The sequence below is a fragment of the Camelina sativa genome, chromosome 12 (genome assembly GCF_030686135.1).
Source record: "Camelina sativa cultivar CO46 ecotype springtype chromosome 12, ASM3068613v1".
Taxonomy (NCBI): domain Eukaryota; kingdom Viridiplantae; phylum Streptophyta; class Magnoliopsida; order Brassicales; family Brassicaceae; genus Camelina; species Camelina sativa.
The window spans coordinates 18,299,239-18,325,582 of record NC_141891.1 but is presented as its reverse complement, the minus strand read 5'-3'; the positions used below and the strand labels follow the sequence as shown (position 1 = coordinate 18,325,582).

At 39.1% G+C, this 26,344-nt stretch overlaps 1 protein-coding gene, 1 non-coding gene and 2 pseudogenes across 3 annotated transcripts; 3 read left to right on the top strand and 1 right to left on the bottom strand.

Moving 5' to 3' along the window:
- Positions 1–200: 200 nt before the first annotated feature.
- LOC109131188 (uncharacterized) lies at positions 201–13,574 on the top strand (annotated as a pseudogene).
- Positions 9,276–9,382, top strand: LOC147930693 (small nucleolar RNA R71). The gene has a single exon (XR_015576728.1). It is a non-coding gene; the product is annotated as a small nucleolar RNA R71 (small nucleolar RNA).
- Positions 13,575–17,913: 4,339 nt separating the features above from the next.
- LOC104732119 (cytochrome P450 708A2-like) lies at positions 17,914–20,410 on the top strand. Of its 2 annotated transcripts, XM_019233849.2 has the most exons (7): positions 17,914–18,201; positions 18,320–18,635; positions 18,731–18,880; positions 18,977–19,321; positions 19,450–19,632; positions 19,712–19,839; positions 19,930–20,410. In XM_019233849.2, exons 1-7 carry the CDS (start codon positions 17,993–17,995, stop codon positions 20,114–20,116), a joined length of 1,518 nt encoding a protein of 505 aa, XP_019089394.2. In that variant the 5' UTR covers positions 17,914–17,992; the 3' UTR covers positions 20,117–20,410. The 2 variants fall into 2 exon arrangements, with proteins under 2 accessions (XP_019089394.2, XP_087335606.1); XM_087479480.1 differs by lacking the exons at positions 19,712–19,839; positions 19,930–20,410 and having other exon boundaries at positions 17,938–18,201; positions 19,450–19,641.
- A 1,024-nt stretch (positions 20,411–21,434) lies between these two features.
- On the bottom strand, positions 21,435–22,064 carry LOC147930692 (secreted RxLR effector protein 161 pseudogene; annotated as a pseudogene).
- Positions 22,065–26,344: the final 4,280 nt, after the last annotated feature.

The following is a 26,344-nucleotide window of genomic DNA, read 5'->3' as shown; positions in this document are numbered from 1 at the left end:
TGTGTGTTTTCAAGTTTTCTGCTTCACGCCTTCAGGCTTCAGTACGTCAGATTCTTCAAACCAAGTAAGTTTATTAGATACAAAACTAGATTTTGTTTTATAATCAATTTCTTAAAAAATATTATATTTAGAAATAAAAATTCCAATACATGGTTTTATTTTATGTTGATAATTTTTTTCTAATTTTTTCAGAAGAAACAATGAATACTTTGAAAAACTACTATAAAAGAAAAGAACCATCTACACCTCGCAGTGAACCACCATCTACACCTCGCAATGAACCACCATCTCCACTTTGCAGTGAATCAGATGATATTGATTTACCTTGGGATCCTGCTGATCGAAAAAGAATAACAGATTATCATCCGAATGAAAGAGATGAGGTAATTCGAAAATACTTGATTCGAGGTCCTTGTCAACCTCGTGGGCATACTTTTAAACAAATATTGATAGGAAACACATTGAGGCGATTTAACCCAGCTTGGTTTGATCAATATAGAAATTGGTTAGAGTACAGTGTGAAAAAAGAAAAGGCTTTTTGTCTGTGTTGTTACTTGTTCAGAGATAATGCTGGTAAATGCGTAAAAAGTGATGCATTTATAACAGATGGATTCTGTAGGTGGAATGATTTAAAGAGTTTTTCATGACATGTGGGAGGTGTTGATAGTTTTCACAACAATGCAGTTATGAAGTGTGAAAACTTGATGAAACAAGGTCAGTCTATTGAGCATGCTTTGCATAAACAAGACGATATTACAAAAAAAGAGTATCGAATTCGGTTGAATGCTTCTGTTGATTCTTCGAGATACTTATTGCAACAAGGATTAGCTTTCCGTGGTCATGATGAATCAGAAAATTCTGTCAATAGAGGAAACTTTGTGGAACTCTTGAAGTACACTGCTGATCAGAATGAAGTTGTGAGTAAGGTTATTTTAGATAATGCTCCTGGAAATAATCAGATGAAGTCTGAAACATATTCTTTTGTGTATGGTGAATGATGGTGGATGTATGCAATGATGATATATGAATGGAATGATGGGTGTTTCAATTCCCCTTATGCAGTTGCAGTACAAGGGGTGTCAATCCAGTCTGAGTGCTTGTGAACAATCAAGAAGTGCATATGAATCTAAGTTAAGACAAATATGAAAGGATGTTTGTCACTAACAATCCTATGATGATAATCATAAAATGCATAAAATAAACTACAAGAGCTAAGAACTAGATGCAAATAAAACAGAATGATTATGAACTAAGAATAGAAACAGAAACTGTAAACTCTAGATATAAACTAATGCAAGACAAGTAATGAACTAAATGCTAAGTAAATGCAATGGAAATTAAACAGGAATGAAACAAGACAATCACAAATCATAAACAAGAGTTCTGGGGATGAACTCGAGCGGCACTCGACCGAGTGTAGGTCGAGTGAGTGGTCGAGCTAGACAAATCCGGGAAAACAGAGCAATGCAATAAAAACAGAGTAAAGCAAACACATATCAAATAGCAAGCAAATAACAAGATTGAGACTTTAAAATCAATAAACAAAGTAGGTTCCTGAGGATGGATTCATGGCATAAACTAATCATTGTGGTAATCTAACTTGATCAACAAATCTCAAGCAATGCTATGAGCTAACCTCTAGACATATTAATCCAAGACAAGTCTCTCCCACTCTCATGGTCAAGAGACAATCAAACCCATGCAATCCTAGACTTGCTCTCACAATGAAAAGAATCTACACAAGCAGGCATTAAGCAATACAGCTCAAACCAAACAAGACCTCTAATCTCTTAGCAAGCCTAATGGTAAGCTCTAGATCTAGCCTTATCTATGCTTCTTAAACATTGGTGTGATGCTAAAAAGCTTGAGATCAGATCCTACCCTCTCAGATATAGGATCAGCATTAAGAACATCTAGCCTAGAAGAGATCTACAACAATCAAGCTTGATCAAATCAGATATACCACAAGATCAATCCATCCTAACCCATCCTCAAGATCCTAAGAAGACTACTCACAACAAGACATGAGGAACAAAGTCAAAAACCCAGAAAATATTGAAACTTGCATGATTAGATAGATAAGATAAAGATCTACAACTTTAAAGAAGAAATCAAACTCAGATTCTCAATACTTAGAAAGTTATTTAACCAACAAGTATGAGGAAATTCTTCTTTTCTAAGTACAAAATCCAAAAGAAAATAAAAATAAGCAAAAGGAATAATATTCCTTAAAAGGTAAAAACTAGGTTTAGAATATCTGAAAAGCTGGACTAAAAATCTAGATTGTTTGGTGGCTGCAGGTACAAGGCCTTATATAGAAAGGGGAGTGGAAGCCCTAAAAATGGGAAAAGTCAAAGTGGTCCACGAATCGGTCAACTCGACCAGTGCTCGGTCGAGTGACAGGTCGAGCTGGCTTCTTCTGTGTAACTCCACTCGGTCGAGTCCATCTCCCACTCGGTCGAGTGCTTGGTCGAGCTGGACTCCGGATCTTGGTTCTTCAGCCTTAACTCCCTTGTTTCCTCCTCATGATTGCTTCACATCTCTTCTCCATTGCTTCCATGCTCCTTAAGCTCCAAAATCACCTGTTTATGCATGAAAAGATGCAAATGCAATGCAACTACACTCTAATGCATGATTAGTCCTAAAGCTACACAATAATGGTGAAAATGGATAGAAAAAGATGCAAAAGATGTGAATAGACTAAGGGAAAACATGGTAAAATATATGAACATCAACACCCCCAAACTTAGTCTTTGCTTGCCCTCAAGCAAATAATCAAGACATAAGAAGGTAGATGAGGTTTAAAAGTGGGATCTCAGCTCCTTAAGCTTGCAAATAGACCATCTAGTATCAATGTCCAAGTTACTAATACTATGATGCAAGTTGAATGAGCTGGAATTTCAAGACTTTAGACAAGCATATCACAACCTTTATTGATTTGAGCCTAAGACATCCACATGCATTCAAATCAACCATTTCCTTTAACATTCATTAAACAAGAACATGAACCAACTCTATGCAATGCTTAAACTCATTTGGCTTGGTAATAAAGGGTTTTGAGACAATGATGGTCTCTGTTTAGAGTGGGGCTTATCAATATCAAGGTTCTCTCATGAAAATGGATTGAGCTTTAGAAGAATGCTAAAGGTAAGAACACCTAAACTCATACAAGAATAAAACCTTGTCTACCCAAAGGTACCCAAAGTGTTTATCCTAGCAATCTAAACCCTTATGATCCTAGTGCTACCCTTTGCTTCTTCTTTCCTCTTTAACCCTTTTCTCTTTTGGTTTTCAAGTCTTAGGAGATGTTTCTTATTTGATCTTTCTAGTGGAATGGGGGATTCTTTCTTATTGCTATGGTTCTCTTTTCTTCTTATTCTTAAGACATAAAAGCATTTTGCTAAACTTTTCTTTTCTTTCTTTTCTTTTTCTTAATTAGAACCATCTTAATCAACACTTTACTTCCCATCCTTTCACTAGACTTTACTTAAACACAATCTCCTCTTAAAGACTCTACCCTTTTTCTTTCTCTTTTCTTTCTTTTCTTTTCAAAACAACCAAGTCCCAAACCCAACAAGTGAACCACCTAGTCCTATCTAGTTTGAAAAATGCAAACTAGAACTACACAAGGTCTTACTCTTGTCAGTTCAAACCTAACACTTTCTACCAAGCTCAATCCCAAAAATAGGCCTCACACACTCAAGAACAAACAAGGCTTGAAGGAAGGTTTGGTTTAGGAGTAGGGGAACTGATCTAAATGATTTAATCAGCTACTTGGATCAACAAGAGTGGTGAAAAGGAGAAAGATGATCCAAGTATGTATATGGTATCCATGAGTTTAAAGCAATGCACATATTGATAATTAAAAGTCAATATTAGGTTCTTATAAAATAGGAAATGGTTTCAAATCACAACATGCTTCAATTTAGATCAAATGCAATGCAAGAGTTCAAGCTTGGTTCAACCTTATGCTTCCTACTACTCAACTAGCATCAAAGTACTAATAACTTGGGCATTGATCCTAGTCTAGTGAATAGGCTAGCTAACAAGGAAATACTCATCATAGATCCCTAATGCAAATATTATACAATTCTACATGAAACATGCTAAACAAGATCCTAATATGCAATGCAAACTACATGAACACTCTTTTTTTTATGAAGATTTTTTCAAAATTTTTCAAATTTTTATGGTTTTTCTATGCCTTAGATGCTAATGCAAGTGCTAACATGATGATAATAAAAATTTGAAATAAGAACACAAAACACAACATCAAATGCTATCTCAAACCCTCCCCCAAACTTAAATCACACAGTCCCTTGTGTGAAAAAGTTGTGAGATGATTCAAGATTTAAACACAACACAAAACACAATATGAAATGCAATGGTATAAACAATGGTAAGGTGATAGTGGTACCTTAGGGATTGTGGAAGAAGTTGTCCACATCCATCTGCATGCTATCATAGGAGTAGTTGGGGTCAGGCTGGTGGCTTGGAGAAGGACTTTGGGGCAGCTCGACAATGCCAATCGACCCTGACTCGGTCGAGTACGTGTCCGAGTGGGTAGGTCGAGCTAGACTGCGAGTGTCCAAATGATGGGCTTGCTGCTGGCAGAACTGCTGGTAGAGAGCTGGATCCATGTAGTATTGAGGTGGGATGGGAGGGTATGATGGATAACCTGGATAAGCAGCTGGAGGTGGTAAGCCATAGGGTGATCTGGGAAGGTGCTTGGCCGAGTGCATCGGAGGTGCTCGGTCGAGTGGGTGCTCGAGTGACCCGGTCGAGTGCCTCGAAAACTGATGTTCACGGGTACTTGAGCTCCTCTTCCTCTGATTTGGCTCATACATTGAAGCCCTAGCTGGTTCCACAGGATTCGCAACCCTTGAAAGTGCTCTAGTTGAGCTACTTCTCCTCAAAGGGCTTGAATGTTGGCTAGGAGATGAGTTTCCACTCTTCAGCTCAGCAATCTCCTTCTTCAAGCCTTTGATAGACTTAGCCATGTTGGTCACCTTCTTTTTCAGCTTATCAAATCTCTTTCCATGCCACTTACCCCATTTTTGCAAAAGAGTTAACCTCTTGGCATTCTCCCTTACTCCTCTACTATCTCTTGGGTTGGGCTCATAATCTTCAAAGTAGAACTGCTCCTCTCCATCAGCTACTTGTGCATTCCCAGCTTCCTCAACTCTATGTTGAATCACTCCATCAAACCAATGCTCCTCAGCTGGCCAAAAATCAATGTTGGCTCCTTCTTGAATGGTGGTGAGCTCTTGGTTAGGCAATATGACTTGCTTTTTCCCAAGTGTTGGAAGCTCAAAGTTGAATATGTGGTTCCCTTGATGCTTCTCCTTGGCTAGGATGAGAGTAGAAGTGAGGTAGCTTGAGTCAATCCATCTTGGTAAGACTCTTTCTCCTCTAGGTTGGATATTAGCAGCTTGAAGGATTGGAGTGATGATGCCTCCAATGGTAAGTGCTCCTCTTGAACCCTTGTTCTCAAGCTTGCCTACCCAACTCCTCAAATAAATCATGTGGTCTATCAGCACCATTGCAAGATCATTCTCCACAGTGCTACCAAGGATGATGGTTCCATTCCTTGCTTGAAGAAGAACTCCATTGAGAGCCAAGTCAATCATCTTCAGCTCTCCCTCATTGATGTTTCCAGTCTCTTTTCTTGCAAAGAAAGTATTGGCAAGAGCCTTATGGTAATACCTCAAGACTGGGCTCCTAATCCTTGAGCTCTTGGAGTTGGAGGATGAGTAATACTTGTTATCCCCAATGGTCTCCCATACAGCAAACAATTCTTCTCTTGGAACCATCATGCTCCTATGGCTCCCAACCTCAAAACTAAACACATCAGCTAGCTTTTTTAATTAAAGCTCATGCTTCCTTCCTTTGATGGTGAAGGAGATATGACCAGCTCCTGCTTCAGCATCTTCCCTCAAGTATTGGTGCAGCTTGACAGTGGCTAGGAACTCACAGTTTTCCTCTCTATACCCCTCCATGCAAAGCCCCATGAACTTGGTAAGGCTGCTCTTCTCAAAAAGACATTCCACATCTTCATCAATGGCAAGCTTTTCCATAGTCTCCTTGTGTGGATACCTAGTTCCCAGGAACTCCATCCTCATGAAAGCATCATAAAGCTGCTTCTTAGACAACCCACAAGACTCAGCCTCTCCATCTTCCATCAATTCCTCTTCTTCACTCTCCTCCTCACTTTCACTTTCACTCTCTTCTTGCTCCATTTCAACTGTTGGTCTCTTCCCCTTGGCTCTATATCCCCTTATCATCTCATCAATAGTGGGCTCCCTTTCCTCCTCACTCTCAGTCCTCTCAGGATCCTCCTCAACTGGCTTTTTCCTGAGACTCGGCACCTGGCTCGACCGACTGCTCGAACCAGCACCCGGTCGAGTGGTCGATCGAGTGGACCTTCGAGTGGCTCTCCTAGCTTCACCTCTTGGTTCAAGGTCAGCATCACGATGTTCCATAGAGCTTGCAGCGGCTTTGTGAGACTTCTTGGTGATCTTAGAAGACATTTTCAAAAAGAAACTGAAGGGAATAGACTCAAAGCTTCAAAGTTAATAGGTTAGTGACCCAAAAACTTGAAAGAACAAAGCTAGAGCAAGAGATGAACTTTGAGAGAGATCTTAAAGCTTGAATTTAAATATTTTGAGCAAATGAGAGAGTGTGAGAGGTTTAGGATCGATCAAGTGCTATTTAAAGAAGCCTAGGAGACAAGAAGACAAGGGTGGAGCGTCCTTACATTTCAAATTTGAATTGGGAATCTTTGACTTGCTTTTTGGCTGCCACTCGACCCCACACTCGACCAGCACGTGGTCGAGGTCGTTGACCAATTTTGAAATTTCAAAATTTTTCTCCTTGTTCTTCCCTCCACTCGATCATTCTAGAAGAATGGGAATCGAATTGGCCTCAATTAGTATTCAGCTCGGCCGAGTACCTCTTGTTTTGTGGTCGAGTGGGCCTGCGAGCCTTCTTCTCCATGTCCCAATCTCTCCTTACCCAACTATATTCTTATTAAAAAGCCTGTCCAACAAAAACATAAAACAAAACACATCAAAACTACTAAGAAATTAAACCATATGTACAAAGGATACCTTAGGGACTTCCTCCCTAGTGAGCTTGTTTATAGTCACTAAGCTTGACTTTGGTTTCCTTCTTAACTTTGGTTTAGATACCAAGGAGGTGATGAAATCCTCCCTGGAACCTCTTGGTCACTGTGAAGTTGATCCTTGATCACCTCACCCTTAGCACTCAAACCATATTTCTTCTTAAACTTGAGCCTAGGTCTTGCTTTCCTCAAAGACCTCTTGTTCAGTTTGACCTTGAGATCCTCAACCATACTAGACAGCTCTTGAACTGACCTTTTCAGCTCCTCAACAGAATCCTCTTGAAGTGGGAGCTCAGCCTTTGGGGTTGCCTTATCACCTAAACTTCCTTGACCTCCTTTGTCTTTGATAGTGAAAGGCTGGTCATCAATGGTAGGAAGGTTTGTTGGATTGTAGATGTTGAACTTCATAACCACATCTTCAGCTATGTTCAAGGTCACAAGACCCTCCTTCACATCAATAACTGCTCCAACAGTAGCTAAGAATGGCCTCCCTAGCAAGATTGGATCCTCAGGCTCCTTATCCATTTCTATCACCACAAAGTCAGTGTGAATCCTTGCTTTTCCTATCTTGAGTGGGACATTCTCCAACCTCCCAACTACCTCTCTATTTGTCCCATCAGCTAGAAGCACATGGAGATTGGTAGATTTGAAATCAGTTCTCCCTAGCTTTTGAGCTAAGGAGTATGGCATCACACTTGTTGAAGCTCCCAAATCACAAAGGCATTGATTATAGTGGAGGTAACTGATTGTGCAAGGCAAGTAGAATGGCCCTGGGTCCTTAAGCTTAAGTGGGATTATCACTCCTCCAAGGTTGTCAAGATCCTTCTCATCTTGAGCTTGAGCCTTCTTCACTGATAAATCAAGCAAGAAATCTCTATAGAGAGGGTATGGTTTATACTGTTCCAAAGCAGGTCCTCTCTCCTCTTCTTGGTAAGCTATGATGATCTCTTGAATGGCTGATACTTGTTCCTCTTTCTTAACCAAGGCTTCTTCTTTCAAAACCCTTTCTTCCTCATGTTGCTTAGCCAACATCTCCTTTTTCTCAATGATTTCCCTTAACTCCTTGATCCTCTGTGCTTTGAAACGCCCAGGGAATGGTAGTGGGGGCTTGTAAGCAGGAGGAATGTACTTAGCAGGCTTGACAGCTTCGGAGTCCTCAGCTCGATCAACCACTCGAGCATGCACTCGGTCGTGTGCTTGGTCGAGCTCCTGGTCGAGTTCTCCTGCGAGTTCCTGTTGCTTTGCACAAATGTCACTTGGGGCTTCAGTAACTAATGAATTCCCCCAAACTTGGACTTCACTGTCCTCAGTGACTTCTTCCTCTTTAATTAGGATGGCTTTGGCTGTGAACTCCCTTGGGTTTTGAACAGCTTTTCCAGGGAGTTGGTTGGGTTTTGGAGCTGAAGTAGATGCTATGTTACTCTCCATGTACTTCACTCTAGAGTTAAGACCTTCAAACTTCATGTTCAGGTCATTATACTGGGATGTAAGCCTTTGGTTTAGCTCAGCAAACTGCTTGGCTTCCTCAATCTTCCCTTGTGTTTGACCAATCAACAGCTGCTGTATCATAGCTCTAAGGTCTTGTTCTTGGCCTTGGTTAGTCTGAAACCCTGGTGGGGGACACAACTGGGGCTGGAACACCTGCTGCTGTTGTTTGGGAATATAGTTTTGGAACCCTTGAGGCTGTTGAGGCTGTTGAGGAGGGTAGACTTGATCTTGTGGATTAGCCACATTGGTGCTCCTATAAGATAGGTTGTTGTTCTTGAAACCACCTTGATTGTAGCCCTTGAATCCACGTTGGTTTTGCATATAGCAGAGCTCAGCAAACTCATTCTCCCCCTCTTGAACTGGAGCTTCTTCTTCACCAATGAAGTGAATGGATTTGGACTGGCTGAGGAGTATCTTGTCAAGTTTCTCATTGACCATCTTCAAATCCTTCTTGTACTTGTCCTCTTGATCAGTTGAGGAACTCCTTATGGTCCTATCATAATCTTCATTGTAATTGCCATCTGATTGAGCAAGATTCTCTACTAACTCCCAGCCTTCATCCACATGCTTGTTGAGGAAGTTTCCATTGGAGGCTGTGTCAAGAAGCATTCTGAACTTGGGAAGCACTCCTCTATACAATGTGCTCAACAATGACTCCATACTGAAACCATGATGAGGGCATTGAGTCTGGTAGCCCTTGAATCTCTCACAAGCTTCACAAAAGCTCTCATTGTTCCTTTGAGCAAATCCAGAGATCTCATTTCTCAATCTAGCAGTCCTAGCATTGGAGAAGAATTTGGCCAAGAAAGCCTTCTTACATTGGTCCCAAGTAGTGATAACACCAGTGGGCAGAGTCTTCTCCCATAAATGAGCCTTGTCCCCAAGAGAGAAAGGGAACAACCTCAGCTTGAAACCATCTTCACTTACTCCATTGATCTTGGTAAGACCACAGATTCTGTCAAACTCATCAAGATGATCAAGTGGATCCTCCATAGGCAATCCATGAAACTTATTGGCCTGAATCATTGAGATCAATCCACTCTTGATCTCAAAGTTGTTGTTGGCAACAGTTGGTGGCACAATGCCAGCTCTTTGGTTGTGTGTGTTGGGTGCATCTCCAGCACCAATATGTCTTGGTCTCTGAACTTGATCCTGATGATCCATAGCTACTGGAACCTCTTGTTGTTGCTGAACAACCCTCTTCTTCTTGGATCCCAAACCCTTGTTCAACTTGTTGATACTGTCACTATGCCTTAGAAGATTGTGCTTTCCTTTGGACCTTGTGTGCATCAACGAACGCAAACGATTTTTCCCGAGCAAGCGACTGAGCACAGGCTCAAGTAGGAAGGTAGGGTGACTGGAAAAAGACGCTTTCAGAGATCCGGGGTCTGGCTCGATCAAGTGCTCGATCACTACTCGGTCGAGTGGTGGTCGAGTGACTGGTCGAGTGGTACCTGAAATAGAACTTCAACCCCAAACACAAGATTCAAGTGCAGAAACTTCACAAATGTATAAAAGAACTTAATCTTAGACTAATATGGATCCTGAATGTCACAAAAACTAACTCAAACAGGCAACGGCGCCAAATTGAAACATGTACTTTTGTGTGTGGTGAATGATGGTGGATGTATGCAATGATGATATATGAATAGAATGATGGGTGTTTCAATTCCCCTTATGCAGTTGCAGTACAAGGGGTGTCAATCCAGTCTGAGTGCTTGTGAACAATCAAGATATGCATATGAATCTAAGTTAAGACAAATATGAAAGGATGTTTGTCACTAACAATCCTATGATGATAATGATAAAATGCAGAAAATAAACTACAAGAGCTAAGAACTAGATGCAAATAAAACAGAATGATTATGAACTAAGAATAGAAACAGAAACTGTAAACTCTAGATATAAACTAATGCAAGACAAGTAATGAACTAAATGCTAAGTAAATGCAATGGAAATTAAACAGGAATGAAACAAGACAATCACAAATCATAAACAAGAGTTCTGGGGATGAACTCGAGCGGCACTCGACCGAGTGTAGGTCGAGTGAGTGGTCGAGCTAGACAAATCCGGGAAAACAGAGCAATGCAATAAAAACAGAGTAAAGAAAACACATATCAAATAGCAAGCAAATAACAAGATTGAGACTTTAAAATCAATAAACAAAGTAGGTTCCTGAGGATGGATTCATGGCATAAACTAATCATTGTGGTAATCTAACTTGATCAACAAATCTCAAGCAATGCTATGAGCTAACCTCTAGACATATTAATCCAAGACAAGTCTCTCCCACTCTCATGGTCAAGAGACAATCAAACCCATGCAATCCTAGACTTGCTCTCACAATGAAAAGAATCTACACAAGCAGGCATTAAGCAATACAGCTCAAACCAAACAAGACCTCTAATCTCTTAGCAAGCCTAATGGTAAGCTCTAGATCTAGCCTTATCTATGCTTCTTAAACATTGGTGTGATGCTAAAAAGCTTGAGATCAGATCCTACCCTCTCAGATATAGGATCAGCATTAAGAACATCTAGCCTAGAAGAGATCTACAACAATCAAGCTTGATCAAATCAGATATACCACAAGATCAATCCATCCTAACCCATCCTCAAGATCCTAAGAAGACTACTCACAACAAGACATGAAGAACAAAGTCAAAAACCCAGAAAATATTGAAACTTGCATGATTAGATAGATAAGATAAAGATCTACAACTTTAAAGAAGAAATCAAACTCAGATTCTCAATACTTAGAAAGTTATTTAACCAACAAGTATGAGGAAATTCTTCTTTTCTAAGTACAAAATCCAAAAGAAAATAAAAATAAGCAAAAGGAATAATATTCCTTAAAAGGTAAAAACTAGGTTTAGAATATCTGAAAAGCTGGACTAAAAATCTAGATTGTTTGGTGGCTGCAGGTACAAGGCCTTATATAGAAAGGGGAGTGGAAGCCCTAAAAATGGGAAAAGTCAAAGTGGTCCACGAATCGGTCAACTCGACCAGTGCTCGGTCGAGTGACAGGTCGAGCTGGCTTCTTCTGTGTAACTCCACTCGGTCGAGTCCATCTCCCACTCGGTCGAGTGCTTGGTCGAGCTGGACTCCGGATCTTGGTTCTTCAGCCTTAACTCCCTTGTTTCCTCCTCATGATTGCTTCACATCTCTTCTCCATTGCTTCCATGCTCCTTAAGCTCCAAAATCACCTGTTTATGCATGAAAAGATGCAAATGCAATGCAACTACACTCTAATGCATGATTAGTCCTAAAGCTACACAATAATGGTGAAAATGGATAGAAAAAGATGCAAAAGATGTGAATAGACTAAGGGAAAACATGGTAAAATATATGAACATCAAAGTCTCCTAAGATTCAGAAAGATATTGTGCATTGTTTTGCAGAAGAGGTAGTCAAATATGTTATTGAAGAAATTAATCATGATGTTTTTGGTTTGCTGGTGGATGAATCTGCTGATGTTTCCGACAAAGAGCAAATGGCGGTAGTGTTTCGATTTGTTGATAAAGATGGGATAGTCAAAGAGAGATTTATGAGTATCACACATGTGAGTGAGACTTCTGCAACATCTTTGAAATTTGCTATTGATGATTTGTTTGCTAAATATGGATTGAGCATAAAAAGGGTGAGAGGACAAGGGTATGACGGAGCAAGTAACATGATGGGCGAGTTCAATGGATTAAGATCATTAATTCAGAGGGAAAGCACATCAGCATATTATGTTCATTGCTTTGCTCATCAACTTCAATTAGTTGTTGTGGCAGTTGCAAAAAAACATTTTAATGTTGGCGACTTTTTTGATATGATTTCTCTGTTACTGAATGTAGTGGGAGCCTCATGCAAAAGGAAAGATATGATCCGAGAGAGTTACAGAAAAGAAATTATGGAAGAAATCAATAATGGTGAAATCAGTACAGGAACAGGATTGAATCAAGAGATCTCTCTTCAAAGACCAGGGTATACTCGTTGGAATTCTCACTACAGAACTCTATTGGGGGTGATTCAGTTGCATTCTTCTATCATCAAGGTGCTTGAGTACATTGAGAATGAAGGCGCAGATGACTTGAAAAGACGTCAAGCTCATGGTCTCCTTGATTATCTTCATAGCTTTGATTTTGTGTTTTATTTGCATATGATGATACACCTTTTAGGACTCACAGATACCTTGTCAGTGGCACTGCAAAGAAGAGATCAAGATATTTTAAATGCTATGTCATTAGTGAAATCAACTAAGAGACAACTCCAGTTGTTTAGGGATAGTGGGTGGAATTCTCTCATGACGAAAGTTTATTTGTTTTGTGAAAAACATGAGCTTGAAAAGGTTGAGATGGAGGCAGATTTTGTAGACTCAAAAAGACGAAGAAAAAAGACAGGAGTATCAAATATGCATCATTACAAGGTCAATTGCTTATATTCTGTCTTGGATTTGCAGCTTCAAGAATTTAACGACCGCTTTAATGAGGTGAACACTGAATTGCTTATTTGTGCTGCTTCTTTATCTCCCATCAATGCATTTACTGAGTTTGATCTCTCAAAATTGTTGAGGTTATCTAAGTTCTACCCAGATGACTTTAGTTCAGGGGAGTTCATTTCTCTTGAGCAAGAATTATGTATTTACATTGATAATGTTCGACATGATGAAAGATTTTCTAATTTGGAGAATCTTGGAGACCTTGCTAGAATGTTGGTGGAAACACGAAAACATATATCATATCCTTTGGTTTATAGGCTTTTGAAGTTGGTTTTGATTCTGCCTGTTGCTACTGCAACTGTTGAGGGATGTTTTTCAGCCATGAAGATCGTAAAGACATATCGACGCAATCGGATTGGAGATCAATTTTTGAATGATTGTTTAGTTTGTTTTATCGAGAAAGATGTATTCAAAACTATTACAAACGAAACTGTGATGACTAGATTTCAGAACATGAAAGATCGTAGGATGCTTTTATAATTTTTTTTAACATTGTAAGAGTTTTATATTTATATGAAAGACGATTTTTTTTCTATATGTTTTGACCTGGGTTAAATAAATTCCTGGGTCCGCCACTGTTTCATTGTTTCTTCGTTTTGGGTTAAAGCAGCATATCTGTCTATTGCAGTGATAATTTACAAACTCAAATAATTACTGGCACTCCTTTTCCAGCTCCCATAATGAACAAGTATTGTGACATTCAATCAGCTTTTCAAAATGTTGGCAATTTTGGAACATACTAAATATATTGAACTTGATTGTCATGTTGTTCGAGATGCCATTCAGAAAACCTTCTTGTCACCAAAAATGTATCATTTTCTTATCAGTTTGCATACATCTTGGGACGATTACAGATATCAAAACTCTTATCTTTAAATTGGGCATTTAAAACTTAAAATATTCAGCTTGAAGAGCTATATTAATAACTTTATATCTAATTGTATTAATATTATATATATTTTTCAAGTATTTACCCTATACTTTTTAATAACCGCAATTGCGGGACCTTTTGATATGTACAACGTCTCCGTGGACCGGGTTAGAAAAGCATGTAAATTAGCGTTCTACCAAAACAAATCAAAGCCAGAATATTTCTAAGGTCAAACTAATAAGATACTTGTGGACCAAAAAAAACTAATAAAATACTAGTTCTTTGTTTTCTCTTTTTGGACAAACACGTGTTTTCATTTATGCAAACAAGAGCAAGTACAAACAGAAGGATCTAAGAGCATCTCATCGTTAAAAATGAGATGAATTTCTCAATATATATTATTTTAATAATTTTTTATAATATAATTATTTATTTGAAGATTAAATTAGAAAAAAATCAACTATTAGCCATTTGACATTTGTTGAGAAACGGTTTTATAGGTTTTCAATTGAATCGTTTCTCACCTCTTTTCTTATTTTTCTCACTTTCTCTCTTTTTTATTATTATTTATTTGTTTTTAATGAATGAGTAACTGTGTGAGAATCGACCGATGCAGATGGTTTATTGTCACATGTGAAATCATGATTAATCGAGAAATCATCCTTGAGAGAATCGACAGATTAGTCATAGTCAAAAGACTTTGTGACATTGAGAAATGAATCAATGCTTTGGTTCTTGCTGGAGCGAGATGAGCTACATGAAGTAGTGTGACAACAGAGATTCTGACGACTATGGTTATATAGTTGATTGAGGATTGCTTTAGAACCCAAAGAGCATGGTGTTGATTTCTTCGAGAATTCAAATAATAAACTTTCAAGCATACGATCCAGGTGATGGGAATAGGAGAAGTTAAAGCCAAGTTTCACTCAGATGAGTCCATGGAGATTAAGCATTCCACACAAAGCTTGTCTTAGGGTTGACACAAAACATACCAAGGAGTAGCTGCTGGCCACAAATCTTCCAAGGCAGTAAGCAAATTGTTGATAGTTTGAGTTCAGCAATAAAGTATCATGAGGCTTCAAGCATTCAAGATAGGTAGAAATCGCCACAGATGGAGCAAGTACCAGATATTTCAAATAGTGGATGCAAAGCAATAGCAGCCTAGTTGATTCAATTCTCGACATGAATCGGCCATTGAAAAAAGATCAAACTACGTATTTCCTATAGATTTACCAGCAAAGAAGTACCGCGGACATGGTTTTTAATCTGTTCGGCATGGGCTTCGAAAGAGTTAATGAGCCTAAATCAGATTCAAGTCCCACCAAAGAAAGACCTAATCTAGCTTTGGTTGCCCTAGAAAAAGTGGTTGTGTGGCGGCTGAACGGAGATGGTAGAAAGATATGCAATGAGTAGAGCTTCTCCGGTAACAACACATTCGGTCCTGCCAAGCTCTGAGGGTGATATGTGGCTGAGGCGGATGTCCATGAAGTAGAGAAGACTGTAACTCTGAAGAAAGCATCTTCGTGCACCGTCAACAACTCCCCTCGGCATGGCGCATCTGATGGTCCAAGAGAAACTCCTGCCATCAACAAAGCCAAGGTGTAAGATTTCTCAGTTGTGACCAGACTTCCAGATCGAAAAAAATACGCGTAGTGGACTTTTTATTCGCTGTCGAGGAGGTTGAGCGCATATAGAAGATGGTGGGGTTCACCGGGAACCACCGCCGTCCGTTGTGGCTGATGAAAGTGCAATCGCTCAGATCTGGTGGTTTTAAAAAGGTTCGAGATGGTTGCAAAAGGGTTAAAAAAATGAGGAAAAAACAAAAATAGAAAGAAAAAAGAAAAGCAGACAATGCACGATAGAGCAGAGGAACGAGTATCCCAATGCTGGCGAGCCAGAGTCTCACCAGCGTCGGAAAGGTTGGGTGGTAGAAACTCCTTGATAATTGTGCCTCGGAAAGAAAGGGGTTTTAAAAGATTTGGTTATGTACCTTAGTTTTCATACTTTTATAAGTACCAATATCTTATGAATCAATAAAGCAAGTTTTTTTAAATCCATATTTTGACATTTCGCAAAATTGGCGATTAGCCAATCACATTTTTTGATAAACCAACCAGTTGCTTTTTTAAGATGATCTTCTCGGAATAGTTAATGGGTGATCGATTGAAATCGTGATTCGACTATGAATGATTTGTAGAAAGTATTCAATTATATAGGAAAAAGAAAAAACAAAAAAATCTAATACTCCTTAATTTTTTTTTTTTTTGTATGTGCAAAAGACTCCTTAGTTAAGACTATAAAATGATTAGGACTTTATAATGTTTTTAAAAAGTTTCGAAGGCCTTTTTTTTTTTTTTTATAACTCAGGAGTGATCCTAAAGATTAATCTCTTTGAGCCAGAAGAAACCATGTTAAATTTCGAATTCCCGTGGCCAATGCTACTTGAACCTAGGTGGCGAGACTTTTCTCCCTTTACCACTGGACCAAAGCGACTCGGTTTTTTCGAAATCCTTCTCCAGTCACATCACCTCCTAAGTTGGTCATCAGCCGATCACCTCCTGCCCTAAGTTGATCATCAGCTGATCACCTTCGACTTTTATTTCAATTAAGTAAACCCATCAAATAAAAAGTTTACAAAGTCTTTAAACATAAAATAGTGTACAATAAATTTCAAAGTGCATAAACTAGAGTAGGTTGGATAAGCCATAGAGAATCTGACACTGAAGCAATCAACCAACAAGCCACAAGCCATCTCATGGTGTGTGTGTGTCATACACTTACAAGATCAAATCGGGAAGTTTTAAAGTAATCACGATCAAAGATGAATCATGTGACGTTGAAAAGATGTCTTTTTCCTCTTGGTTCGCCGACAAGAATCACAAAGAGGACGTTGGGACAAGAGGCAGAGTATCTTGGAAGATACAGATGTGTCAGATTTGATGGATGCAAAAACGTAACAGAGCAGGTGAGTCCTCCCACAAATAAAACCATCGGTCAAGTTAAAAAATTACTACTTCATGGATTTAATCATCTTTTAACTTATCTAATTCAAAAATCTCAAATAAAAATCAATAAGTTATACAAGAAAAGGGAGATCGAATTTTTGCTTATAGTAAAGTTTTAATTTCACTATATTTCTTTAAAATATATATACTTTGTTAACAAAGTCATAGTGGAGTGATTTTTGTGTAAAACTTTCTATATCACTTGATTCACTTCTTAGATTCTCGAAGCGTGGACTTTGAATACGTCCAGGCTGTCCAGCAGATATTATAAACACGTGAAACTTGATAGACAAGCAACATAATCAATCGCACATGTACTTACTTACATTCAATTCGTCTCGCTACAAATTTCGTATGCGTCAAGCAACACAATATTGAATTTTTAATGAAAAATCCCCCGGCCCGAAAACAAAAATAATAGAAGAAAGATTGCATTCTCATCATATAATCAGTAATTCATACATTATTGTGTGTTTTCTACAATTTTACCACATATAAAGCATTCGACATTGACAAAAGACCAAATAACCAAATAACTCACACGTACACATTCATGTATAACAATGTATTATCACCATACCATACACCTCCAATATCTCATAGATATGTAGCTGTGGTCTTGTGGATCCCATGACAAATTTGATAAATTTGGTTTTCCAAAGTACTGTAGTTTTGTGTACATGTGTGGCTGATGAGTTGACAAAATAAAATTTGAAATTCTTTTACAACTTTTTTTCGTGTTACCCCTCTTAAACCACAAGGACAACTTTTCATCTCAAATAATCTACACCAAAAACGAAAAAGAAAGTTTAAATAGTTAAATTGAACCAAAACAAAAAAATGATTCTGGAGTGAGTTATTGTCCGTACCAACCAATCTCTCAACCGACTCATTCAATGTTACCACTACATAATTTGAATCGACGAGAGAGCATAAAGAGGGCACTGCCTTCGTAGAATTTTGCATCCCTAAACCCTCAAACCAATATCTTCAAAATAGTTGAAAGAATGAAATAAGTTAACATGGTGGAGACTTATGAATTATTGACTGTGATAGTTTCACTCATAGTGGTAAAGCTATTCTATTGGATCTATCAGTGGAGATATCCGAAAACTAATGGAAAAGTACCTCCAGGGTCTATGGGTTTTCCGATCATTGGAGAGACTTTTATGTTCATGAAACCTCATGACGCTCTTCAATTTCCAACATTCGTCAAGGAGAGAATCCTCAGGTTCTGTTGCTAATTTATCCAGCATGCATTTGTGTGTATGTTTAAACATATATTTTACATTACTTATAAGTGTTGCATTGTCTTTTTTTTCCTTGTCATTTTTACGTGGGGAAATTAGATATGGACCAGTTTTTCGGACAAGCTTATTTGGAGGAAAAGCTATAATCTCGATGGATATAGGACTGAATGTGGAGATAGCGAAGGCAAATCATCTCCCTAGAATCACGAAGAGCATATTACGACTATTTGGGAAAAACAACTTGTTTATCCAGAGCAAGGAGTCCCATAAACATGTTCGAAACTTGACATTCCAATTGTTGGGTCCACAAGGTTTAAAACTGAGGATGTTGGAAGACGTTGATATTTTGGCTCGCACATACATGGAGGAAGGAGCTAGTAACGGCTTCCTTGATGTTAAGGAAACATCAAGCAAGGTAATAAAAAGTCATCCGTATTGTGTTGTCTATAACTTTTTGTATTATTATCTTCTAATCGGTGACTTAATGGATCATCTCATCAAAATTTACAGATTCTAACCGAATGCCTTGCAAAGAAAGTTATGGGCGAAATGGAACCAGAGGCCGCAAAACAACTCGCACTATGTTGGAGATATTTTCCAAGGGAGTGGTTTCAGTTCTCTTGGAACGTTCCTGGGACTGGTGTCTATCGAATGATGAAGGTACATATTTTTAAGTTCATCTAATCTTTATAGCACTATATATGTGAAAAAGATTTGGTTGTAAAAGAATCAAACTGAAAATGTGTTTTGTGGCAGGCAAGAAAGCAGATGATGAAGCTAATCAAGGAGACAGTATTAAAGAAGAGAGCATCAGGAGATGAATTTGGGGAGTTTTTCAAGATCATATTTGGAGAAATGGAAAGAGGAGCGAATACTATGACTATGAGCATAGAGAATGCAATCGAATACATATATACTTTCTTTTTGATTGCTAATGAAACAACACCAGGAATTCTTGTGGCTATAGTAAAACTCATAAGCGATCACCCTAAAGTCAAGCAAGAGTTGAAGAGAGAACATGAGGGAATTGTTCGGGGGAAGAATGGCAAGGAGGACGGCCTAACTTGGGAAGACTATAAATCAATGACTTTCACCCAGATGGTGAGTATATGTCTCAATCACACATTAATATATCGACCAATACACTCATTGTCAATTAGTTTGTTGTATGTGTGTGTCTATGAACCTTGATATATTGTAGTTCAAACAAATTTGTTCTTCTATTTCAGGTGATAAATGAGTCGCTTAGGATAACAAGCACAGCGCCAACAGTTCTTAGAATAACCGATCGTGATTTCCAATTTGGTGATTATACAATTCCAGCTGGTTGGATCTTCATGGGCTATGCTAATGTCCATTTTAATCCAGAGAAGTACGATGACCCTTTAACATTTAATCCATGGCGTTGGAAGGTGATTTAAATTTGAACTATATCTTTTAACTTATTTACAAGTTTATAGAATTTTTAGCATATAATCACTAATATTTCAGAGTGAAGACTTGGGCTCAATCCTCTCCAAGACTTACATTCCCTTTGGCGCTGGTTCTAGACTATGCGTAGGAGCTGAGTTTGCTAAGCTTCAAATGGCCATTTTTATCCATCATTTGTTTAGATACAGGTCCGTTTTTATCACTGAATGCTTTAAGCTATTTTTAACAATTCAAAGCTTTTTGACTTGCATGTATTTCTATGTACCCATGGTTTGAAGGTGGTCAATGAAAAAAGAGACTACAGTACTTCGAAGGTTTATGCTTATGTTTCCATGTGGATCTGATGTTGAAATCTCAGATGAATCCAAAGAGGATAACTTCATAACTCTGCTGGTTATTAGAGTGTATTTTTCTGACTCACATCGGATACAAATCATCTTGGAAGAGAGTGTATTTTTCTATTGAATTAATAATGTGTTAAACATTGTTTCTACTATATGTCCACATATTGGTTTAATTTCGTCACAACAAAGAGAACTTTTGTCATTGTGACGGATATCATTTGGCCAGATCGTCACGAACTCATATTCGTTTTGTTATCAAGCCAACTAAAAGATGGATTTATGGCGAAAAGAATAAAGAAGATAGATTCCATGCTTTTATCCCTTGGTTTGGTTCTTAAAAAAAACATTTGGATTCAAACACTTTGTACGTAAATGATCTTTTATATTCTCATGCAATTTAGTGAAGATTCCTCCTTTATCTTTAATCTCTTTTGCTCCTTCATGTATTTTATTTGTGCTTGTTATTTTATCATAAGTAATTAATCTCTTTAGTGTATGATGGCCAATGGACGAGGTAGAATTGATTCTTGTTGTATTAGTTTCATTTGAACTGCACACGTAGCTGCATTCAGCTTGATATATCAATATATATCTTAGGCATTTCACGTTTGCCAGACGGTGTTTTCAAAATGCTTATTTTGTACAAGCCTCGAAACAAGCAGAGCCATGAACCGTATCATTGATCTACTAAGCACATATAGTATCATGAAAGATGTAAGGATTTTAACTTCTCAAACAGACTGTTGTGCTTATCTCTTGTTTGTTGTTGTTTGCAGAAGAAGAAAAGAGAAGCAGAGAAGAGAAGAGACGACACACGGGTTTACAAGTTCCCAAGGTCATTGTGACCAAGGTACGTCTTGATGAGCTTACTAACCAGCTCACAAGGTTTTATAGAATGCTTATAACCGATTACAAGAGACCAGGAAGATGAAACAGAGCCTATACAACCGAGTAAAGAAGAAGATGAGTTCTCTCTTTCTCTCAATCTCTATAGATCTATCCTGCTTGTAATCGCACTCTTTCTTAGCCGTCACAACACTCTAACCTCTTGTATTTATACCTCCTGATGATGCACCCCCTTGTCAGGTCTTAAACCTAGGCGAATCAAACCTTATCCTTGCCAGCGCAAAAGAACTCCGTACGCTTCAGCATAGGACAAAACCAGAGTGTTGACTGGCTGTATCCGACCGTTGAGAAGAACAAACTGGAACATGGGCCTAAGTCATTTACCCGAGGCCCAACAGGCTGTTTCTCTGATCCAATAACTCGGAACTGGACCGAACTTTACATTCTCCACCTCGATCCTGTTCCGACAAACGCCCAAAGAACATTCTCCTTGTCCTTTCGGTTGCTTCGACAGCTCCGTCGAAGCCCTAGCTCACTCCGAGCTAGATTCAGTGTCTGAGCACTCTCAGATCACTCCTGCCATCCTCAAATTTCTATACCGGTAATGACTTGGTGAGGATGTCAGCCGGATTGATTTTAGTATCAATCTTTGTCACAACTAGATCCCCTTCTTCAATCACATCTATGATGAAGTGATACCGAATCTGGATGTGTTTTGTCCTCTCGTGGAAGACGCTGTTCTTGGCTAAGCAGATGGCTCTTTGTGAATCATAGAAGATCTCCGCGGTCTTCTGAGGAAAACCCAATTCACTGGTAATTCTCTTAGGCCATAACGCCTCTTTTGTAGCTTCTGCTAATGCCATGTATTCTGCTTCTGTCAATGACATGGCTACAATCTTTTGTAGGCCAGATCGCCAACTGACCGTGTTCCCTCCGACTTGGAAAGCATAGCCGGTAATAGATCTCCTTCTATCCAGGTCAGTTGCGTAATCACTATCACAGAATCCCACTACTTCAAACTCGTTTGATCTTTTGAATGTCAAAACACAGTCTGAACTCGTGCTTAAATACCTGAGTATCCATCTAACTGCTTCCCAATGTTGCGTGTTAGGAGAGCTCATAAAACGACTAACCAGGCCAACAGCATGGGCAATGTTTGGTCGCGACCCAACCATTGCGTACATGACGCTTCCCACAGCACTTGAATACGGTATGTTTCTCATTCAGAACTCCATTTCTGATTTTTCTTCTTTAGGAGTGCTAGAAAGCTTGAAATGACATCCCATTGGAGTCTGAACTGGATCCGAGTTATCCACACCAAAATTTCTTAGAATCTTTTCAATGTATTCCTTCTAAGATAGTATCAAAGTACCTCTCTTCCTGTCTCTGATAATATCCATCCCTAGAATCCTTTTAGCTTGACCCAAATCCTTCATGTCAAACTCAGTGCTTAGCATTTCCTTTACCTTCTGTACTTCTTCAAGTTCTTTTGCCGCTACAAGCATGTCATCCACATAGAGTAGTAAATATACATACTCTCCTTCCCCATAACACTTGTAGTACACACACGGATCATATTCACTTCTGATAAACTTCTGATCCTTCATAAATCTATCAAACCTCAAATTCCATTGTCTTGGAGACTGTTTTAAACCGTAGAGAGACTTCTGGAGCAGACACACCTTGTTGTTTCCTTGGTTGTATCCTTCAGGTTGCTCCATAAGTATTCTTTCTTCGAGTTTTCCGTGCAAGAAGGCTGTCTTAACATCCAACTGTTCGAGTTCAAGATCTCCCTTGACGACGATTGATAGTGGAGAGAAAACTTCCGGAGAGAAAACTTCATTGTAATCAGTTCCTTCTACCTGAGCGTACCCCTTTGCCACCAACCTGGCCTTAAATCTTGGTTCTTCAACTCCCACAACTTCTGGCTTTAGTTTGAAGACCCATTTACATCCTATAACCTTTTGTCCTTCTGGTCTTTCAATCAGTCTCCAAGTCTGATTGTTGTCATGTGAAGCCATTTCTTCATCAGCTCCTTCACCCGTTTTCTCTTTGTGTTTACTTTCCATGGCTTCTTGAAACGTCTTTCGTTCCTCAATCTCGATTAACTCTGCCATGGTGAGTGCGTAAGCTGCCACATCACAATCATCGAATCTGCTTGGTGGTTTGACGACTCTTCTTTCTCTATCTCTGGTAAGAAGATAGGTTTCTAGGTTCGACGGTGATCTTGTTAACCCAAGTTCTTGACTTGAGCTCCACCTCCAGCTGAGGATTCACCTTGCTCTTCTTGACTCTCGGTTTCTCGAGTTTCTCCAGGTAAAACGACATCAACTGTTTCTTTTCCTGTTGATTCCTTCCTTACCACGTCCTTATAGAGCGTGTCTTCCCAGAATGTGATATCTCTACTTATGACACATTTTCTTTCTTCTTGACTCCATATCCTGTAGCCTTTAACCCCTTGTGGGTATCCCATGAAGATTCCCTTTTTAGCTCTTGGTTTGAGCTTTCCTTGATCCACATGGTAGTACACCAAACATCCAAACCTCTTCATGTGATCATAGTCAGGTTTCGAGCCTATCCATACCTGCTCAGGTATATCGAAATTCAGAGGAGTAGACGGTGTTCTGTTTATCATATACACCACTGTCGATGTTGCTTCTGCCCAAAATGTCTCGCTTAACCCGGTTTCACTCAATAAGCTTCTGACCTTCTCAAGTATGGTTCTGTTCAACCTTTCAGCAACCCCGTTTTGTTGAGGGGTGTATGGACACGTTTTGTGTCTTTGAATACCAAGAGCCTTACAATGATCCTCGAACAATCTGTTGCAGTACTCTAGACCATTGTCAGTTCTTAAAGTCTTAAGCTTCTTCCCACTTTGGTTTTCAACATACGCCTTCCACTCTACAAATTTGCTGAATGCCTCGTCTTTAGTCCTTAAGAAATAGACCCATACCTTCCTTGAGAAATCATCTACAAACGAGATGTAGTACTGACATTTTGACAAGCTTGGAGTAATGTTTGGAGACCCCCAAAGATCTGAGTGAACATACTCCAGTTTCTCCTTTGATGTATGTTTCCCAGTCTTGTAAGATAGTTTGTGACACTTCCCTAGAATTCAGTTCTTAGATGTCTTCTTTCTTGATCATCTCATTTTTAGCCAACAATTGTAAGCTCTTTTCACTTAGGTGTCCCAACCTACTATGCCATAACATAGTCTTATCTCCATCCTTGATCGCTGAGTTTGCTTGCTCTACTACTGCTTTCCCATCTAGAATGTAGAGTGTGTCTTTATAATCACCCGCTAGAGCTTCCTTCTCTCCATTGAAAACTCTTAGTCTGAAATCTCTTGACTGAAACCAACAACCTTGTGACTCCAGTTGACCAAGCGAGATCAGATTCCTTTTAGCTGTTGGTGAGTATCTGACCTTCGTTAAGATGACGACTGTGTTGTCATAGTTTACAATCTTGACCTTTCCAATAGCCGTGATCTCGCAGTAAGAATCATTTCCCATCAGAATCTTTCCTCCATTGATCTCTTCCAGATCGTACATTAGATCTTTTATGTATGTTAAATGATAAGAGCAACCTGAATCAAGAATCCACCCACTCCTTACTTGTGTCTCGGAGGCAGTTAACATCATAGGCTCCGAGTCAATACCTTGTCCGATGCCAGCTTCAGCCTGACCTTTCTTCGGACAGTCTTTCTTGAAATGTCCCTCAGCTCCACAAACCCAACATGTCTTTTTGATTTTGACCTTTTCTTTTCCCTTGTTTTGTTGTTTTGCTTTGGCATTTCCCTTTTCTCGAACTTGGGTTTCTGCTGAACAAAGAGACCTTCACCGCTTGTCTTTGTTAAGTAGTTACCCTTCTGCTTCAGTTCGGTTTCTACAGAGTAGGCTGATTGAACTATCTCCTTCAGAGTGATAGTTTCTTTTCCACCTCTGTACTTCAATGTATGAACCAGTTGAGCGAAATGTGGCGGTAGACTGTTTAGGAGGATAACAGACTGGTCCTCATCATTTAGCTCCACCTCAAGACTTGCCAAATCTGAGATGAGCTTGTTAAACACATCCAGATTCTTGTCTAGGTTCTTATCTTCGTCCATTCTGAAACTGTAAAACCGCTGCTTTAGATAGAACCGGTTTGGGAGTGACTTGTCTTGATACTATGACTCTAACGCGTCCCACATTCCTTGTGCAGACTTGTTCTTCATTATCTTCCTTAACACCATATCAGTCACGCTCATACCTATCAGATTTCTGACCCTTCTATCTTTAGCCATCCACTTTGGATCTGACTCATCTTCTTTCTCCATACTTGATGTTTCTTCGATCTTTAACACTGATAGTAGACCGAGTAACTCAAGTTGTCCCAACATACGATGCTTCCATATGGAGAAGTCTCCTTCCCCATCAAACTTATCCACTTCAAACTTACTCTGAGTAGGTTCCATCTACTTTATCTTGACTAGATCTGATCAGAATCTAGCTAGAGAAAATAAACCGACAACACTTTCGCAGAACGAGCTCCAAAATTACCACAACCACAACCAGATATGCAACCAGAATTCTAGACCACCTATCAAGACTCAGAAACCAAGTAGGACCCTATACTTGCTGAATCTAGATTCCCAGCTTCTTTCAGGTTTAAGAAGAAGACAATACCTTTTATTCTTGAAACCGTAGCTCTGATACCACTTGTAAGGATTTTAACTTCTCAAACAGACTGTTGTGCTTATCTCTTGTTTGTTGTTGTTTGCAGAAGAAGAAAAGAGAAGCAGAGAAGAGAAGAGACGACACACGGATTTACAAGTTCCCAAGGTCAATGTGACCAAGGTACGTCTTGGTGAGCTTACTAACAGGCTCACAAGGTTTTATAGAATGTTTATAACCGATTACAAGAGACCAGGAAGATGAAACAGAGCCTATACAACCGAGTAAAGAAGAAGATGAGTTCTCTCTTTCTCTCAATCTCTATAGATCTATCCTGCTTGTAATCGCACTCTTTCTTAGCCGTCACAACACTCTAACCTCTTGTATTTATACCTCCTAATGATGCACCCCCTTGTCAGGTCTTAAACCTAGGCGAATCAAACCTTATCCTTGCCAGCGCAAAAGAACTCCGTACGCTTCAGCACAGGACAAAACCAGAGTGTTGACTGGCTGTATCCGACCGTTGAGAAGAACAAACTGGAACATGGGCCTAAGTCATTTACCAGAGGCCCAACAGGCTGTTTCTCTGATCCAATAACTCGGAACTGGACCGAACTTTACAAAAGAGTTATTTGTAATTGGAAATAAAAGTTGACAAATCAAACGATTAATAAACCATATATAGTACAAACAAGATCAAGGTCATGAACACATGAACTGAATTAACATGAAATTTGAAATGATTTGTTCACTTTATTCAGATCACAAGGAAACGTAAAAGCCAAGAACTTAGTAAATCCAGCGTAGAGCAGTTTGGATGTATATTGAGGTGCGATTGGTAGTAGTCTTGT

What these genes read in the sequence shown, in the direction of transcription:
- LOC104732119 (XM_019233849.2), top strand. Translation starts at nt 17,993, where the DNA reads ATGGTGGAGACTTATGAATTATTGACTGTGATAGTTTCACTCATAGTG. An exon ending in GTCAAGGAGAGAATCCTCAG is followed by an intron (nt 18,202 to 18,319) that starts GTTCTGTTGCTA and finishes TGGGGAAATTAG; the next exon opens with ATATGGACCAGTTTTTCGGA. An exon ending in TTAATCCATGGCGTTGGAAG is followed by an intron (nt 19,633 to 19,711) that starts GTGATTTAAATT and finishes CTAATATTTCAG; the next exon opens with AGTGAAGACTTGGGCTCAAT.